Source organism: Marmota flaviventris, chromosome 18, assembly GCF_047511675.1.
Source record: "Marmota flaviventris isolate mMarFla1 chromosome 18, mMarFla1.hap1, whole genome shotgun sequence".
NCBI classification, from domain to species: domain Eukaryota; kingdom Metazoa; phylum Chordata; class Mammalia; order Rodentia; family Sciuridae; genus Marmota; species Marmota flaviventris.
This window is the reverse complement of record NC_092515.1, coordinates 14,248,606-14,266,834: the sequence shown is the minus strand read 5'-3', so window position 1 is coordinate 14,266,834 and position 18,229 is coordinate 14,248,606. Positions and strand designations below refer to the sequence as shown.

Sequence of the window (18,229 nt, the reverse complement as noted above, 5' to 3'; positions counted from 1 at the left end):
CCTGCCTGGCACTGGGAGGTGGTGAGGGACACCCTCCCACACACAAAGGGAGGCGAGAGCTGCCCCCTCCCCACCTGACAGCAGAGTGTGTAGGACGCAGGCGGCCCCACTCTGATGGGCAGGACCCTGACCTTCTGCTCCCCTCCACCCCCTGGCCCCCAGGCCTCCTTCCATGATTTCACCCTTCCTACCTACTTCTGTCCCCAGCCCCACTGGCAGAATCAGCTTTGAGTAACTGTATAGTTTTTCTCGCTGTTGGAGAAGACTTATTTGTTGGAGTTCACTTGTTTAATGGTCTGGGCTTATTTTCGAAAAAAAAAAAAACACAAAAAGATTCTGACCTTTGTTATGTTCCATTTCATGGGAAACCAAGTGGTCTTGTTTCTGTGCCTCAATCTGAGGTCTTTGAGCATGGGTGTGTGTGGGGGGGGGGGGGTTTGAAATGAGACCAGAGGCGCTGGGAAGATACATCAAGAGAAGCTGACTTTATTAACAGCAAAGGTTGGAGTGGGGGGAGGGGCGGTGACAAATAAAGTGAAGGGCTCACAAATAGACCACTAGAAAAGTGCCTTGCTCTGAGCATGTGTCTGTGCTTCCCCTCTGAACGGTCTGGGGCTCAGTCACTATCGCTGTCAGCCTCACTGGAATCAGAAGCTGCAGCTTCACTGCCATCTTCCTGGGCTGAGTGTTCACTGCCACTGGGGAAGGGGCTGGCGCTCCGGCTCCGCTGGCCACCCCCATCACTGCCACTGTCCGAATCATTGTCACTGCCACCTCGGGCCCGTCCTCTGTCCTCATCATCAGAGTCCGCATCATCCTCCGAATCCGCATCACTACCAAAGATCTCCTCTTTGTCCCGAGCAGCCCGAGCTTCATCCTCACTGCTCTCGTCCTCACCACTTCCACTCTTGTCACTTGCCTCCTCCCTGTCACCTTCCTCTCGTTCACTCTCACTGCCTGAGCGCTCGTCCTCGCTGCCCTCCTTCTCACTGCTGCTGCCCTTCTCGTTCTCCTCATCTGTGAGGGAACAGAAAGAGGTGAGACCCAATTTCCTGCCCTCTTGAGGTTCCCAGGGTCTGGCCTGTTCCTCTTTACCTGAGCCCCCAGCTTCTTTCTCTTCTGCCTCCATCTCCTCCTCCTCTTCCTCCTCTGGTTCGTGGTTTTCCAGCTGGGCCTTCCGTGCCTCCTAGAAGCGGCAGGATTGGGAAGAAGGGTGTTCTGTCAGGCTTCTTCTATCCTTCTCACCCACCACTGCCCTCCGTAAGGGTGCTGTGGTCCAGTGGTGTTTATTACCTGGGCTTCTAATTCCTTCTCATTCATGTCCCGGTGTTTGACCACAAGCAGGGCATTGGTGCCTGACTGAACTCCAGCCTTGGCCCGGCGCTTACTAAGGCGGACCCTGCAGTGGGCAAATTGCACAAGTATAGAAGATGTGTTTTAAGGCCCCTGAGGGGTCGGGTCTGACTTAGTTCCCAGTCAGTGCTTGGCCCAGAGCACACCAGGGGAAGGATAAACTACTTGTGATATGTGTACATGTGGTATATTCGTGTGTGTGTGTGTGTGTATTACTTACCAATACTTATAAACCAGGAGAAGCAGGGTGGGACATGGCTCTGTGTTAAGAGTGCACCCCAGAATTAAAACCAGAAGAAGATGGATTTCTGGCTTTTGAAAAACAGGCATTTTGTAATGGGGTTGTAGCGCAGTGGCAGAGCGCTTGCCTAGCATATGTGAGGCACTGGGTTTGATCCTCAACACCACATAAAAACAAATAAAATTAAGGCCTTCTGTCCATTTACAAGTACCAAAAAAAGAAAAACAGGCATTTAGGGCCCTACTAGACCTTTCTTACCCCAACAGAGTGACAAAAGATGACAGATGTCCCTTAGAAGCTGCCAAGATAATGTTTTGAACAACCAACAATAAAAAATTAAAAAAAAAAAAAAGAAGCTGCCAAGAGTTCCAGGTCACCCTAAGCCCACCAGCGCTCTCTGTTCAGTCTTTCACATTTCCTGCCTGGCTTTTGGATCAGAATTTCTGATCCCTCCTTTAAACAAAAATTCAGGTCATGCTTTCCCAACCTAGGGCCCTGACACAGCAGTTAACTCTTAAGCCCTTAGTGAAGAGTTTGGGGGTCACCTTTTAAAAATGGTTATCAAGTGTTACACTTAAAATACATATGCCAATGTTATATATTCCTTATACCATGGCTATGTACTTTCACATGAAGTTTTATATTAATAACAGTGTATCAGGAAAGTTGGCTGTCCACCATCCACAAAAGCTCTAAAGGTTTCCTGCATTACCTGAACATTTTCTTTCTGACTTCTTGTATTAGAGCCAGGTCCAGCCCATGTAGGTGAGCAGGTTCCTGCTGCTTTTGTTTACAATGCATAAATCCAAAGGCACAAATGACCTCCAGGATGGTTCTTGTATGCCTCAGTGTCTTGAAAAGCACAGAACCAGGCTAATTGGGAGTGTGCTGAGTACCTGGTCTCCAACTCATTGTAATAAACTCCATCACCCTCTCGAAAGATGAAGAAGTAGTTTTCCTCGTAGCCCTTGCTAGCCTTGTTCTTCACATTCCAGTTGTACTCCCGAGCAATCTTGTAGTCATACCTGAGAATGACAGAACAGAGTCAGCCCCATTTTCATCCCTGACAAGGAGAAAAGGAGACATACTTCTCAATTCCTAAAACCTGTCCCCAACCCACGCACACATCATCTGGTGCATAGTCCATCTCCTCCTCCTGGTCCCGTTTTCGTTTCTTCAGTGTCTCTTCCACAGGCAGGAAATAGGCCACAAACTGGTTCCCTTCCTCATCCATCATGCCCCTAGTTGGGAGAAGAGGGATGTTAAAGAGTGAGGCAGAGAGACAAGGAGGAGCAGGTGAAGGTAAACAGCAGAACCACTGACCTGATCATGGCCTGAGACATCATCTCCAATGCAGCTGCACCACTTGTGTCCTTGGGAGCTGGATCTGAGTCAAAGATTACCTGAGCACATGGGTTGATCCACATCTGGGGGAATGGAGAACACTGGGTTAGTCTGGTACAGACAGACATGGGAGACCATCCCTCGACCTCTTGCCCTAGGCCTGACCTTAAAGTCTGGGAATACAGGCATGACCTCCACTGGTGTCACTCGAGGCTTGCTGTAATGCTGGGAGATCTAGTGGGAGCAAAAACAGAGTGAGGGGAAGTGCTCAAGTCACACTTCTGCTTCTCCCCACCCTAGTCCTTCAATTACTGATTTCTGGGCATCCTCAAAAGTCTTCTCGATGGCCGTGATCTGGCTATCCCTATCTTTATATATTTCTTCCTCAGTGAACTGCTGCTTCACAGAAACCCCAATCCTAGGAGTGAAGACAATAAACTTTAGGGACCACTGGACTTGGCGAGAAATCTCCACATTCCCCCATCCTTCCCATCTCAACTTACTTGACCTCAGGTTTCTCATTAGAGATGCCATAACGGTTGAACTCAGTGGAAATGTATTCTGTCTTCCGCATCCATGGCACTACTTTTGCATGTTGCTGGGATCTGGGGTAGAAGATGAGGTACTTTAGAACCCCATGCAGGACTTCCTCTGTTTGCAGAGCCTATCCCAGCCAGACCCAGTACCTAGTTGGCACCTGCTCACCTCTTAGAGCTGGTGGGAGCCTGAATCTCCTCTTCTAAAAGCTTCTCATCAGCTGGATCCAGGAGAACTAGAGAGGGAAGAGGCAGGACCACCATGAAGGAGGCCCAGGCCTGGCCTCTTATGGTCTAGAGTAGACCAACCCTGTCTTCCCACGAACCATTTGGATCAATGCGGTAGGTGTCGGGGTTGATGAGGTCAATGGTGACTCCCAGATCTGGCTCAGTCAGGAGGTCATGTTTGTGCTGTTTCTCTAAGGAGGTCGCTTTATACTGGACAAACCTGGGTAAGGAAACATGTCCACTGTGGATTTCTGATTCCAGCTTTATTCCTCTCCTCCCTGCTTCCCAGAAGCTAAGCTCTGGGGAGAATCTCAGATGCTACTTGCTCCATCCATGAGTATTTACTGAGCACCTGCTACTGTGGCTGGGTAGGTACCGAGTAGACCCAGAGAAAGAAGTAAAGAGCCTAAGCAACCTTAGGCTCCTCATTTCTGAGTAGTTTCCCCATCCCTGATCTTAATCTCACCTGTTCTGGTCAAAAGGGTATGTGATGAACTTGGGGTCGAAGGGGATGTCAGGGAGACTATTGCAATACTTGACTCGGCAGACCACTCCAGATCTAGGAAAACAAGAACTCAAAATCTGGCCCATGCTGCCCCACTTTACTCCCAGCTCCCACGCCCACTTCTCCGAGGAAATCACAGTGGGGCTCACCTCTCAGGCAGAGTCCGGTGGGAATTGGGCCTGGTGGAGAAAAGAGAGACTGATAGAACGAAGGAGTGAACAAGGGTTGATAGAGGAGTGAAAGGGGTTTCTCCAAGCTTCTAAAAGGTGCACCCATTTTGGGGTGGGGGCAAGCATTCGATTCCGTTTCGCGGAGTGTCCCCAAAAGCTTTCAATCCAGTGTTTTAATAAAAAACCACGTACTCAATCGTTTTGGGAAGAATGGTTTCCAAACGCTTGACTGGAGTGATCTAAGCGCTCAATCTGCCGGAGCGCCTCCAGGGGAGTAATTCCTTAATTCGGGGGCAGGAGAGGAAGGGGTAACACCCGAGTCCCAGGAGGAGCCCGCCCCCTCGGTCAAAGGTAAGCACTCCGTGACCTCGCGGGCAGCCCTGGGGGGGCAATGACGACGTGGGCAGATACCCTCTCCCGACCCCCGCCTTGCTGAAGCCCTGGGAGACGTAGAGGAGAGGGGTAGAGCCAGGTAGCGTGGCGCCTACCTGTGGCCATCCTCCCGCTGGGCCTGGGTCTGGATGGTGGGCGCCATAGCGACGAGGCGACGGCGGCCCGAACGGGGTCCTTGCTGCGCCGCGGGCAGACGCGGAGGGGCGTGCCGACCTCCGTGGATGCCTGACCTGAGGCAGGACTCAGGATGACGCCGTTCTCTGAGGGGGAGGGTTAGGGTGAGAGGCTGGAGGGAAGAGCTTTGAGCAAGACTCAGGAGAACGCTCAGGCAGCTCCACAGGCGGACTCACAGCTCCGGCTCCACCAACTGCCGCCAAGACGCTAAGGACCCGACAGGTCGCCTCAGGCCGCAAAGCCTTCCGGGAAATAGAGTCCGGATGAGAAACACGCACGGATTGGAGAGCTTCTGGGTAAAGGGTGGAGCCATGGAGGGAAAACGTCTTGTGATTGGCGAAAAGAAATCCTAGTCTGGACGTCGGATTTGAGACTGATGGAAGGTGGGGGCATCTCCTCTCCTTTCATTGGTTAAACTGTCTGAAGGCGGAGCTAACTAGTAAACGGGGCCTACCGATGGAGACACTGAAACACGGGAGCAGCACTTGTGACGCACTTCCGGCGCTCTAAGCAAGGAAGATGGCTGCGCCCCAGCAGCAGGCTTCAGTGGCTTCCTCAGCTGGTGGTGTATCGGCTCCGGGTTCGACTGGTGGTCCGGGTTCCCAGCAGCAGCCGCAACCGCCAGCACAACTGGTGGGACCTGCCCAAAGCGGTCTCCTGCAGCAACAACAACAGGACTTCGATCCTGTGCAGCGCTATAAGATGCTCATCCCGCAGCTGAAGGAGAGTCTACAGGTGATTGATCGGGAGCTGTGAGGAGAATGCAGGATTTGGCAGTCTGATTCCAAGAGGGCGTGTGAGGGGTGGTTTAGTTGTGGAGAGATCGTAGTAGGGAAGAGGAGAAAGACGTTCATTTTTTTTTTTTTTTTTTTTGTGATGCCAAAGCGAAGCTCTGTGGAGTGACATTGTGGGGCGGGATCAATGTAGATGTTGAGGCTGGGATTGGCCAGAACTTGAGTGGGAAGGGGTGTAAGGGGAAAGCCCGCCTCTGGTCGTTAAAGCCTGTGGAAAGGAGTGTCTATTCGTAGCTTCTGCCCGTGATTGGTGGATAATGGAGATTGTTGGTGAAACCCCAGGCGAGGGCAGGCTTCCGGGAAAATACCAGTGTCTGATATAGGAATGGAAATCAGCATTATTCTGGAGTGTCAGGAGGGAGATGCCAAATGAAGAGGAGGACTAAGGCTGGGTGTTATCTCAAGGAAGAGCGTAGATCTAACAAAATTATCCTCTCTGTTTCTCTATCTCCCGCATCTTTTTCTTTCTTTTTAAACTAGACCTTGATGAAGGTTGCAGCGCAGAACTTGATTCAGAACACTAACATTGACAATGGACAGTAAGTGCAGCCCTCTTTCCCCAGGATACCCTCTCTCCACCCCAGCCTTAGAAATTCCTCCCCCCACCACCCTCCTAATTTCAAGCTCTGCTTCAGATCCCCTGGGCCTGTCCCTGGTTTCCTGATGAACACTTAGTTGTGTAGACCCTGGTGCCTCAGAGATTGGAAATCCATTCCCCTCTTTTCTCCCGGATGCTAGAAAGAGCAGCGATGGACCCATACAGCGCTTTGACAAGTGCCTGGAGGAGTTCTACGCACTCTGTGACCAGCTGGAGCTGTGTCTGGTAAGGGGTCTTCTGGGCACTGGGTGCCCACATTCTTACCTCAGTCCCTGGGATTTTCATGAACCATCAGTCGGCTCATTCACTGGGTACCTCCTCTGGGACAGACCTGGGCTTCATCTGATGCTGGAGACACATTGTTGCCCTGATCCTTACTCTCACAGAACTTGCAGTTTAGTGCAGTGACAAGTGTAACCCCAAACAGGGACAACTCAACAGTGGTCAAGTTTGTGATGGGAGAAGTCCAGGCCACGGTGGTTGGGGCTGTGAAATGGAGCACAGGCAGTGGTGTCAGGGCTAGGATGGAAGGCAGCTGAGGGGATGTGGAAGCATGGGTTGAGGGTAGAGAGAGAGTGGTTCAGGGAAGGCTGCTGAGGAGAGCACATTGGAGAGAGATCAGAACAAAGAACAGAGAGTGCAGGAGGTGAGAGGCAGGCCTCTAATCAACTTCCTGTGAGCCTTGGGTTCCTCCCTTGGAAAATAGGGTTTCAAAGAAAACTCAGCAAGATCATGCATGGAAAGTACGTACCCATCATACTAGGTATATGGCAAGTGTTTCCTATAGTATTATCATTCTGGACCAGGTGTTAAAGGCAAGGCAGAATTGAGAAGAGGTTGGGGTAACACTGTGTTCCAGCCAGGAACAACTTATGCTTTAAATTTCAGGAGATTATTAGGAGATTCAGTCTGGCTCAGGTGTAGTAGGAGTGGAATTTTGAATATAACGCTGAGGGCACTGGGGAGCCATGGAGGATTTCAGGTAAGGGAGAACATGGAACAGTTTGCTTTTTAGTAATATAATATGCCTCTGGCTGCCAAAAGAAGACTTTGTAAGAAAAGCTGAGTAAAGAACTTGCAGTTTAGTGAGGCCCAAGGATGCAACCAGAGTGGGGCTGATGAACTGCCCAACCCAACACCTTCAGTGCCCTGGTTCCCATATTCCCAGTTCCCTGGTTCCTCACTTCTTGAGGAAGAACTTGGGAGCTTCTAAGTTTTGTCAGGCCACAGGACAGATGGGCTGTTAAGGGAGGACTTTCCAGGATGGGGCCCAGGGCTCTGGTAGGAATGGTAGAATCATCTGAGATGGGGACCCATGAGAAACAACAGTTTGATGGGAGAATATGAGGGAAGGGGCCTAGGAATACAAGGGAAGCTAAGGACAGAGGTGTGGGCACCGTCATTGAAGAGGTGGGAGCCCAGTGTGTGGGGGTGACAGCCGAGGGATCATGGGGAGTGGAAGGAGAAGGAGTCTGGAGACTGCTGCTCCAGTCTTGAGTAGAGTGAGAAGTACCTGGTAGGAGTGACCAAACAAGTAGGAGAAAATCCGTGGCAGGTGCCATCAGAGAAGCCACTGCCGATGCTAAGCTTGGGGTTAAGACAGTAACAGTCATAATAACCGACAATCATCAGTTAGTACTTCAAACGATGTACTAGGGCCCGGGTGCTGATGCACACTTGTAATCCCAGCAGCTGATGCACACTTGTAATCCCAGCAGCTCTGGAGGCTGAAGTTCAAAGCCAGCCTCAGCTACTTAGCAAGGACCTAAGCAACTCAGTGAGACCCTTTCTCTAATAAAATATAAAAAACAGGCTGGGGATGCAGCCCAGTAGATGTGCCCCTGGGTTCAATCCTCCATAAAAGGAAAGAAATGATGCACTAGGATCTGGGCCTCAACACACCTGTTCTTACTGTTCTTATCTATGAGGTCAAAAGAGGTAGTCCTTAAACCCATTTTCCAGAGGAGGAAACTGAGTCTCAGAGAAGAGCAGTCGCTTGCTTCAGGTCACCCATCCAGTGATTGGCAGGGCCCAGCTCTGACTCCCAAGACCTTAGGACTCCAAAGATCTAGCAGGCTGCCCCAGGCTGGCCCCCAGGGGGTGGGGGACCCTGTGTACCTAGAGTGAGGCTGATGCTGCACCCCTGCCTGCCTGTCCACAGCGCCTGGCGCATGAGTGCCTTTCACAGAGCTGTGACAGTGCCAAGCACTCTCCGACCCTGGTGCCCACAGCCACCAAGCCAGATGCCGTGCAGCCTGACAGCCTGCCCTACCCGCAGTACCTGGCCGTCATCAAAGCCCAGATTGCCTGTGCCAAGGACATTCATACGGCCCTGCTGGACTGTGCCAACAAGGTCACAGGCAAGACGCCTGCACCACCTACTGGCCCCGGGGGCACCCTCTGAGATGGCATGGCAGGGAGCGGGGCTGGCATTGGGGGATAAGGGGGGCAGACAAAGAATGAAGATTGGCCTAAGCCAAAAAGCACGAGTTGTGTCTCATTTCTCCTTCTTTCCTGAGCATTGCGGATTGGAGCCAGCAGGGGGCAGCAGAGGCCAGCAGGGAGAACAACAGGACCCAACCCCGCCTCTACTGCTCTCCTCCTACCCTCCCAGGACTAGTATGGACTTTGAACTGAGCCTTCTTGATGACCTTTGTTCCAAGGGCCCTACCCCTGCCTGGTGTAGGTGTGGCCTGGGTGTGGTCTCCTGGCTGGGCCCTTCCCTCTCAGTCTTCCCTGGAGTTTGGTCAGTTGGGGGTGATTTGTGTCTGTTTCTTTCTCCAGCTGTTCCTGTCTCCTGTGTTGTTTCTCTCTCTCTCTCTCTCTCTCTCTCTCTCTCTCTCTCTCTCTCTCTTTCTCTGCCCCATTTCAGTCTCTGCCCCTGTGGTTTTCTGTATCCCTGTCTCTAACAGTCAGTCCTCTTTGGCTGCCCCCACCTCCTAACTGGGACTCTTGTTTATGAAGAGAGCCAGAAACCTTGGGTTTCTTGGTGCTAAGGGAAGGGCATCATTTCTAGGGACCACAGCCAAGCCCAGAGACCCTCAGCATCTCCCACATTAGCCCAGCCTGCAAGGTCTTGAGCCCAGGAAAGAAGAAGTGGAGGAGCTGAGGCCCTAACCTCAACATGCCTGATTGGGGAGCAACCCAGGCCCCCGCCTGTCCCCAGGCCCTGCGTCAGCGGAACACCAATGTGGGCCATTGTGCAATCTGTGGGGCAGCCTGGCCCAGCTGGATGCCTGGGTCCCTGTATTTTTAGCCCAAAGGAGAAGTGAAAAGGCCCCAGTGGTGTGAATCATCAGTCCTGGGGAAGAACCCAGCTCCGGGAAGCAGGCCCTGGGGAGGGGGCTTGAGGGAGGGAGGGAGTGCCCCACCAGGCTTCCCCTGTCCCCAACAGCCGAACAGCTTCGGGGGAAGCTCAGCCATGGCCGTCAGGCCTGGGCAAGTGCCCGGCAGAGCTACCACCCTAGACCCAGCTGTTGGGGTGTGAAAGGCCCGGTGACTCAGCCTGGTTGGGGAACTGCCCCACCCAACACCTTCAGTGCCCTGGTTCCCATGTCACCACCCAACAGCCTCCTCTCCTGGACCCCATGTTTGTAAGGAAACCCCGAGACCATGGAGACCTCTGTGATTCACTGTCCCATACTGGGAAACTGGAATGCGGCCCAGCTGTGTGTGTACATCCCAGAAAATTCCTTCCCTGAGCTTCCTTGAAGCACTGGTGCTCAGTCAGGAAGGCAAGCTGAAGAGCTGACCGCAGGTGGCCATCTTCAGGGAAACCTTAGCTCAGCCCCTGTCTGATTCAATCAATTGGAACTGCGGCCCAGCCAATTTGACACATACTTGACCATCTAGCTGGGTGCAGGGGCACGCACCTGTAATACCAGTGACTGGATGGTGAGGCAGGAGAATTCCAAGTTCAAGGCCAGCCTGGGCTACTTGGTCAGACCCTGTCTCAGAAATGAAATAAAAAGGGCTGTGTAGCTGAGTGGTGAGGCACCTCTGCAACGGATCCCCACTACAGCAACAAAACAAACACCATTAGTCCCTGTCCCCTGGGCACCCACACACGTCTCCTTACCTGTACTTAATCTCTAATAATAGTCTTCTTTCTGCCTAGCAGGATTTAGTTATCTTTCATAAAATTGAAAATATGCTAACCCTGTCCCCAGCAGAGCCTACCAGCTCCCAGCCCAGGGGCACACCGGCACATACTGGCAGAGATGTGTCAGTTCATGAGCATATGTGCAAGACAGGTACAGCTGGCTCCACTGGGTGGTGTCAACGTGACATCACAGGTGAGGGAATAACATCCCAGCACCCAGGAGACAAGGCCAGAGTGCAAAAACCACACCTAGGAGACACCACAGGCAGTGGGTGATGCAGCGCAGACAGTGCAACACAGGCTGAGCATCTTGTGTGGGCCAAGCTCTGCAGTGCGACCCAAGAACCCTATGCTGATCCTTGAGAGACAGCATAAAAAATGACATGGTAGATCAACACGTTACTCAGGAGGCTGAGGCAGAAGGATCACAAGTTCAAAGCCAGCCTGGGCAATTTAGTGAGACCCTGTCTCAAAAAAATAAAGAAATAAAAAGGGCTGGGGATGTGGCTCAGAGGTAATGAGCCCCTGGGTTCAATACCCAGCACTGCAAAAGAAAAGAAAAAAAGACTGGCATATTGAGAATTGTCAATTTATTGAAAACCCTCATTGGGTAGTCATCCTGTGAACATCATTTGGGTTTATAATTAGATGTAACATGTTTATTATGTTCAAGTAATGATAAGGTTATTTAAATTGGAGGGCTGGTGGTGTGGCTCAGTGGTAGAGATGCGCTTAATATATGTAGGACCCTGGGTTTGATTTTCAAAACCAAAAAAGACAAAAACAAACCAAGCACCAGGTACAATGGTACATGCCTGAAATTCCAGCTACCCTGGAGGTTAAGGCAGGAAGATCGCTTGGGCCCAGGAGTTCAAAACCAGCCTGGGTTATGTAATAAACCCCATTCCTGTCTCAAAACAAACAAAAAAAAAATCCTTAATAGAGGTAAAGGCAGGCCTCACTGACGTGCTAGAGTCAACTTGAAGGAGAGGGAATCCACTGCAAGAGGATTCCAGGGAGAGAAGTGCAATGCAAAGGCCCTGAGGCAGGAATGTGCTGGTGAGTTGACCCACCAATGAGGAGGCTTGGGGTCTTGATGAAGGAGCAGGGATAGGACAGGAAGCCCAAGCAGATTATCCAGTGAGGACTTGACTCTGCTAGGTTGTTAGGCACAGAGGGAGGGTGTAGGACCTGGTGCTCAGGGGGGTGTGTATGACATGCATGCACAGCCACCACACAACACACATGAGGCAGCACAGACTATGGGCACCGCACAGGCTCACACCACCCTCACCCCCTCACCGTCCAGCAGAGACTAGCAGAACCCACCGCCCCACTACCTGATGCCCCAGGGACCCCATCCCATTGGCAGTCCCACAAACAAACTCTAAATGAGTAACTCAACCATGTGAATACACAAACAACCCTCTAACCACCACTTTGCCCGCTATCTCTCACCCCATCACAGACTTTGCCCATCAGGGCTGAGTCAGCTCTGCCCTCAGCCCAGTGGCAGCAGCACCTCACCAGCTGGGGACAGATAAGACTGGCTCAGACACAGCTTCTCAGGTGCGGGTGTGTGCATGTCTGCGCTGCCCACAGAGGCAGACACACCAACAGCCACATGGAGCAGGGCACCAACCACTCTCCCCATCATGCGCGCTGTCGACGTCAGGCACCAAAGTTCACCAATTTCACTGCCTTGTGACTGGGCCACAGAGGAACTTCATCCAGACACTAGCCTAATGTGTCGTCATGCACATGCAGCCTCAGGCACACCCACGGCTAAGGACAGATGCGTGAACACCACTCATACACCTAAGAAGTATACACACTGAGCCACAGCTGCAGTCACCTAGAGGGACTTCAAGGTCATGAAATCACCTAGCTTCAAGGATATCTGCAGACCCCCAGCCACACCAGCAGGTACAGTCAGTCCCTGGCCAGCCCAGGCACCTTAGTCACTCCAGATCCCACAGTGGCTCAGAGCTATGTACAGATGGCAGCGGTGTGGACAGTGCAGTCCCATAAATCCAACTCAAAGACAGCTGCAGAGCAATGGCAATTCACGGCCTCCCCACATCCAGTTGGCTCCAGCGCTGGTGGTTAGTCAATCTATTACACAGATAGATGGTTTCACATGTTTATTCACAGAGTCCTGTCCTTGGGGATCATATGCACACGGCCCTTCACACAGGAAACCGGCACACTCAAGTCCCACACCTACTTCCCCAACTGCAACCCCAGGCGCCCTGACCTCCTCCCCACAGAGGTGCAGAGCACACACCTGCAGGAGCACACTATTCACACTAGTGGTGCACACCAGCAGTCCCACACCGGGGCACACACGGCCAGCCCCAGCCTTGGCCACACCCGCGGCCGCCCAGGCAATCACGCCGGGCACACACGCAGCCGGGCACACGTGCCGTGAGTACACCGGCCCCTGCTCGCCCCGCACTCACACGGGCTCTCACACCCCCGCGTTTCCCGTCCCCGCTTGTTTTTCTGGAAACTCTGCTCTCCGTTCTCCTCCCCCTGGGCCGGAAGTGCTCGTGGTATTTTTAGCCTTTCTGGTTTCCGCCCCTTTCTCCCCCCAACCCCTGCCCGCCCGCCCAGGACCCGATCGGGGCGCCCAGCCCGGGACCCCGGCCACGTCCCTCCCCACCGTCATTCCAGAGGGGATTCCCGGGGCCGCTGGAGCCGCGGATTTTCCCGCTGGCTACGTGGGGAGCGGGGAGGAGTCCTGCCGTGAACTTCCTCCCGGCCTGGGCGCTGGGGGCAGGGCACCCGACTCCTGGGCCGAGGGGGGGGTCCGGGCCCGGACCCGGGTGCGACCGAGACGCGCCTGGGGGCCGCAGCCCTGCGGGCGACCGAGGAGGGCCTCGGGCCTCGACCCTCGCTGTCCTGGCAGGAGACGCCCAGGCCCAGCTTCTAGAGCCTCCCACGTCGGCCTGGAGTTTGGGGGAACCAGGGGTCGTCCCGCCCTGCGAGAGTGGCCCGATCCCCAGCGTCCAACTCTGGTCCCGATGACTCAGCAGATGGCACAGGGGAGGGGGCCGGGCCGACTCAGGAGTGGGAAGGGCTCCCTGTCTCCAGGGAATCGAAACTGGACTCCCTCCCCCTGGACCGTGGCCAGAGCGGACCCGGGCTGCCCCCCCAACTCAGGTTTTCCCCTCTAGTCCCTGGAGCGACAGCGACGGCGCTGGGCTGGGCGGGAGGCAGGTCCCGGGCCCCTCCTCGCGCCCCCCTCCCGCCGCTCTTCCCCTGGTCCTCGGAGGCTGTGTTTACAGCAGACAGGAGCCCTGGTTACAGGAGAGGAACCCGGGCGTCCCGGCTGAGCCTCCTCGTCACGGCTTCCAGGAAGCCCCCTCCCCCGCCCCCTGCGAGTGAGTCACGGGCGAGCGGGAGGCCGCAACCGTGCCAAAGCCGCCCGCGGCCCGCCCCGCTCACGGGACCGATCTAGGAAGGCCCCTTGTCCTCAGAAAGCGCCACATTAGGGATTCCCCCCGTGCTACGACGAGGCAAGTTGGCGTGGAGCCTGGCCAGATCTCCCCACCTCAATACAAGCCCGCGGCGCAGCGTGAAAGAATGAACTTTCCACCATTATCACTCCGCTTCACGGCAATGATTTCTATCTACCCCCGTCTTTTCACTCAAGGCAGCTAGCTCATTAAGATTCCCCCCAAAAGGTCAATTTACTTCCCAGATCTTAAAGAGTTTTCACTTAGGGCAATCCTTTGAAAATAAAGGGCTTGCCAATGTGGGGGATGATCCTTGAAAATGGAGAATTTTGTAACTCCCATTCAACCGTTGAGGAAAGCCCACGGCGACCATCTCTAAAAACTGTTGAATCCAGGCAGTCCTCCTCCACGATAAAGAACCCCCGCCGATCCAGTCCCCCCCACCCATCTTTAATTTTAAATGTCTTGGAATTTGGTGGCTGAGGTTCACTACCTTTTAAAGGAAGTAACTTGACCTCGGTTTCTTTGTGCTTAAAATGGGTATAATACCTCCCTGAGAGGTGGCGGGGATTGAGTTAATGTATGTAAAGCATTTACACAATGGCCCACCCCGAAGAAATTAGAAGTGCCATTATCAGCGTCAGCAGGAGGTGCCACAGCTGCCCATTTCAACCTGGCCTGGTAGCCCGGACCTCACCCAACCCCCACCCCCCTAAATGGGACTTGGAAAGTAGTCAGGTCTGCCGATCTAGGCTATTGGTGATGCTGCACCAAGTAAGGTCTGCGAAGAGAATTCCCTTCCAAAAGGTCTGTGGTCTCGGCTCTTCCTTTTGCCCCTGCAGATTTCTATCTCTCTGCAGGTGTTTCTCACTGTTTTTTCTCCTTTTTTCTTATGTGCCTCTCCCGTGTCGTTTTTCCTTCTGCATCTGTCTCTCAGGGGCCATCTCTGGTTTCCCCACTTCCTCCTCCCTCCTCTTCTTCCCTTCCTCTTCTGTGCCTTCGTTTTTTGTTTGTTTTTTGGTTTGGGACTGGGTATTGAACCCAGGGTGCTTTGCCACTGAGCTACATCCCCAGCTTTCTTTCTTTCTTTCTTTTTTTTTTGAGACACAGTTTCACTAAATTGCCGAGGGTCTCGCTAAATGGCTGACACTGCCCTGGAACTTGGGATCGTCCCGCCTCAGCCTCCCAGCTGGGTTACAGGTGTGTGCCTCCGCGCCCGGCGGGGCTAGTCTCTAGCTGCGTGCGGCTCTTTGTTTTTCTCTCTGCATCTCGTCTTATCTCTGTCTCTTCCTCTGTTTCTCCCCTCCCCCAGACTGTCCGTCTCGCACGTGCACACCCACTCGGCCTCAGCCCCTGTCATTTGCCCCTGGAGCCATTCTCCCAGTTCCCTGGGCGCTTCAGGCTCTAGCTTCCCATCCCAGGCCCTCCCGCTGGGTCGAGGTTGCCTCCCGGCCAAGTTCTGGCGCATCCTAGGGGGGCGGGCGGAAGGGAACTGGTACGAGGCCCGGCGGGCCGAGCCGCGGGCGCGCGTCCGGGAAGCGCCCCTCCTGGCCCCGCCTCTCGTGACCACGCCCCCACGCGGTCCTATAAGATGCTGGCTCTCGCCACCCGCAGCAGCCTGACTTCAGCGCTCGGACTTTTGGCCCGCCCTTCATGGCCACCCGCGCCGCCATGGATCTCACTGCCATCTACGAGGTGAGTGCCCTCCGACCGCATTCCCGGGGGACCACACGCCTGACTGTCTACTCTTCTGGCGCCGCAAACTCTAGCCGGGGTCGTCGGCCTCCTTTCTCAGACCAGCCTGATTATCAGGACGGGAAAATAGAGCCCACAACTCCCGGGTCGCAGCCCAAACACGGGTGGGGCGGCCCTGGAGATGGAAAGCTGGCGCACTTTTCTAAAACTAAGGTTGCCTGGAAGCGGAAATGGCCCCCACACCTGGCTCACCCCTAGTTGCTGAGGGCGCGGTTTTGCGCGGAGGCGTTTCTGGGGTTGAAGTTCCACCGCGGGGGGCGGGGGGGACCAACTTCTGCCTCCGCTCCTAAGCAGAGTTCCTAAAACCCAAGACGCGGTCTCCTAGGTCAGCTTTGCCTGGCTCCCCCAGTTAGGAAACTCATCCGTATCCCCGGAGGCCCAGAGGCTTCAAATTGAGGAACCGTTGTGTGCTCTAACTTTGGGACCCCTCTTAACTCCTCAGCGGCGCGGGGAGGTGTTTCCGGGTCCCTCAGAATAGGCGTCAGTCGCAGATAAACCCAGAACCTCCACCGGGATCCCTGGGATCTGGAACCCAGGAGTTTCTGTAATGGGGTGGGGCTCAGGCCCGGAGGCCACAAACCGGACTGGCAGGCTCTTGTGCCGTGGGGCGGGGCGTCACCCTGCGTTTTCAGTTTTCGGGTGTCCTAACCGAACACTATTCCCACAGAGCCTCTTGTCGCTGAGCCCTGACCTGTCATCCGACCACGGAGGAACTGAGTCCTCTGGACTCTGGAGCCTGAACTCATCTGACTCCAGCCCTTCTGGGGTCACCTCCCGCTTGCCTGGCCGCTCTACCAGCCTGGTGGAGGGCCGCAGCTGTGGCTGGGTGCCCCCACCTCCTGGCTTTGCACCCCTTGTTCCCCGCCCGGGGCCTGAGCAGTCGCCCTCACCCACTTCGCCTACTGCCACCCCTACCACCTCCTCCCGCTACAAGACTGAACTGTGTCGGACCTTCTCAGAGAGTGGGCGCTGTCGCTATGGGGCTAAGTGCCAGTTTGCCCATGGCCTGGGTGAGTTGCGCCAGGCCAATCGCCACCCCAAGTACAAGACGGAACTCTGCCACAAATTCTACCTCCAGGGCCGCTGCCCCTACGGCTCACGGTGCCACTTCATTCACAATCTCAACGAGGACCTGGCGGCCCCTGGCCACCCCCATGTGCTGCGCCAGAGCATCAGCTTCTCTGGCTTGCCCTCTGGCCGCCGAACCTCCCCACCACCACCAGGCCTGGCAGGCCCTTCCCTGTCCTCATGTTCCTTCTCACCCTCCAGCTCCCCACCACCACCTGGGGACCTTCCACTTTCACCTTCTGCCTTCTCTGCCGCCCCTGGGACCCCTGTGACTCGAAGGGACCCCACCCCAGCCTGTTGCCCCTCTTGCAAAAGGGCCACTCCTGGCAGCATCTGGGGGCCCTTGGGTGGCCTGGCCCGGAGCCCTTCTGCACACAGCCTGGGATCTGACCCTGATGAATATGCCAGCAGCGGCAGCAGCCTGGGGGGATCCGACTCACCTGTCTTTGAAGCTGGGGTTTTTGTGCCACCTCAGCCACCTGCAGCCCCACGACGACTCCCCATCTTCAATCGAATCTCTGTTTCTGAATGACAAGTGCCTGCCTAGTAGGCATCAGCTGGATCTCAAGGGGAGGCACTTGTGCTGTGGGAACCTGGGGGATTCCTGATTTAATCAAGTGGCCCTTCCTCCACATTCCATAATGCATTAACCCCTCCCCCATGCCACCCTGGGGCAGGTCCCCAGTGTGCAAGCTCAGTGTTCATGGTGTTGGGGGACAGTGTTTTCTGGGGTTCTTTAAAACATGTAGCATATTTGAGGGAACCAGTGAGTCCTCTCCCCTGCCCAACTGTCTCCTGGAATTGTTTGCTGTGAATAGTAGGCCCCTATGTCCCCTCCCATTTTTCCCTAGACCCGAGGTTCCAGTGTTTGGTGATTGGAACCTCCCCGAGGGAGAATCCTGGTGCTCAAATTTCCCTCCACAAGCAAGTAGCCAAAGTTATTGCCAAATCCCTCCTCCCAAGCCAGTGGGCCCCTTATTTATGACGACTTTATTTATTCTAATAAGATTTTATAGTTATTTATATATATTGGGTCGTCTGCTTCCCTTGTATTTTCCTGCCTTTTTGTAATATTGGAAACGATGGTATAATTATTGTAAGTATGCTATAATAATATATTAAGTAATATATTGTCTTAAAAATTTATTTTTGTGTTTTTGTTTTTTTGAGATTTTTAAATAAAAGGAGTCTATCAGCAAACGAATGCTGGTTTTTTCGGGGTCTAGAGGCGGTGAGGGGAGAGGGAAGGACTCTTACCCTCAGCAGGGTAGAGTCGACTGACCTTTGCGAACCCCAGCGCCAGTGGCACTTACCTGGCAGGAAGTGACGTCAGCGGACCCGGCCCTTCACCTGAGAGGGCGGGTCCAGGTGAGGTCACCCGTAAGAACCGGGAGAGCCAGTTCCCGGGGCGTGGGGGGCGCTGCGCTCCTGTCTCATCGGGCTCCTTGACCTAGCTCGGGCGGGGACGGGATGTTTCCGTCCCCACGGGGCCAAGGGAGGCGGGCCG

The 18,229-nt window shown here is 54.3% G+C and overlaps 3 protein-coding genes across 4 annotated transcripts; 2 read left to right on the top strand and 1 right to left on the bottom strand.

Moving 5' to 3' along the window:
• Positions 1-466: 466 nt before the first annotated feature.
• Paf1 (PAF1 homolog, Paf1/RNA polymerase II complex component) lies at positions 467-5,257 on the bottom strand. The gene is made up of 15 exons (XM_071605081.1): positions 5,121-5,257; positions 4,866-5,030; positions 4,357-4,386; positions 4,169-4,261; positions 3,801-3,922; positions 3,644-3,710; positions 3,442-3,543; positions 3,251-3,356; positions 3,104-3,172; positions 2,918-3,021; positions 2,719-2,835; positions 2,491-2,619; positions 1,294-1,399; positions 1,096-1,186; positions 467-1,017 (listed from the first exon to the last, which is right to left on the bottom strand). The coding sequence occupies exons 1-15, from the start codon at positions 5,255-5,257 to the stop codon at positions 617-619; spliced, it is 1,839 nt and encodes a 612-aa protein (XP_071461182.1). The 3' UTR covers positions 467-616.
• A 206-nt stretch (positions 5,258-5,463) lies between these two features.
• On the top strand, positions 5,464-8,825 carry Med29 (mediator complex subunit 29). The gene is made up of 4 exons (XM_027941231.3): positions 5,464-5,679; positions 6,219-6,277; positions 6,477-6,561; positions 8,498-8,825. The coding sequence occupies exons 1-4, from the start codon at positions 5,464-5,466 to the stop codon at positions 8,738-8,740; spliced, it is 603 nt and encodes a 200-aa protein (XP_027797032.1). The 3' UTR covers positions 8,741-8,825.
• A 4,480-nt stretch (positions 8,826-13,305) lies between these two features.
• On the top strand, positions 13,306-17,922 carry Zfp36 (ZFP36 ring finger protein). 2 transcript variants are annotated; one of them, XM_027941229.2, is made up of 3 exons: positions 13,306-15,099; positions 15,514-15,594; positions 16,322-17,922. In XM_027941229.2, the coding sequence occupies exons 2-3, from the start codon at positions 15,553-15,555 to the stop codon at positions 17,252-17,254; spliced, it is 975 nt and encodes a 324-aa protein (XP_027797030.1). In that variant the 5' UTR covers positions 13,306-15,099; positions 15,514-15,552; the 3' UTR covers positions 17,255-17,922. The 2 variants fall into 2 exon arrangements, with proteins under 2 accessions (XP_027797030.1, XP_027797029.1); XM_027941228.3 differs by having other exon boundaries at positions 15,491-15,594.
• The last annotated feature ends 307 nt before the right edge of the window (positions 17,923-18,229 follow it).

Coding starts and splice junctions, on each gene's coding strand:
- Paf1 (XM_071605081.1), bottom strand. CDS start 5,257: ATGGCTCCACCCTTTACCCAGAAGCTCTCCAATCCGTGCGTGTTTCTC. Junction 4,262..4,356: donor CACCGGACTCTGCCTGAGAG/GTGAGCCCCACT, acceptor TTGTTTTCCTAG/ATCTGGAGTGGTCTGCCGAG. Junction 3,173..3,250: donor TTGAGGATGCCCAGAAATCA/GTAATTGAAGGA, acceptor TGCTCCCACTAG/ATCTCCCAGCATTACAGCAA.
- Zfp36 (XM_027941228.3), top strand. CDS start 15,039: ATGGCTGACACTGCCCTGGAACTTGGGATCGTCCCGCCTCAGCCTCCC. Junction 15,100..15,490: donor GCCTCCCAGCTGGGTTACAG/GTGTGTGCCTCC, acceptor CGGTCCTATAAG/ATGCTGGCTCTCGCCACCCG. Junction 15,595..16,321: donor ATCTCACTGCCATCTACGAG/GTGAGTGCCCTC, acceptor CTATTCCCACAG/AGCCTCTTGTCGCTGAGCCC.
- Med29 (XM_027941231.3), top strand. CDS start 5,464: ATGGCTGCGCCCCAGCAGCAGGCTTCAGTGGCTTCCTCAGCTGGTGGT. Junction 5,680..6,218: donor AGCTGAAGGAGAGTCTACAG/GTGATTGATCGG, acceptor TTTTTAAACTAG/ACCTTGATGAAGGTTGCAGC. Junction 6,278..6,476: donor ACTAACATTGACAATGGACA/GTAAGTGCAGCC, acceptor CCCGGATGCTAG/AAAGAGCAGCGATGGACCCA.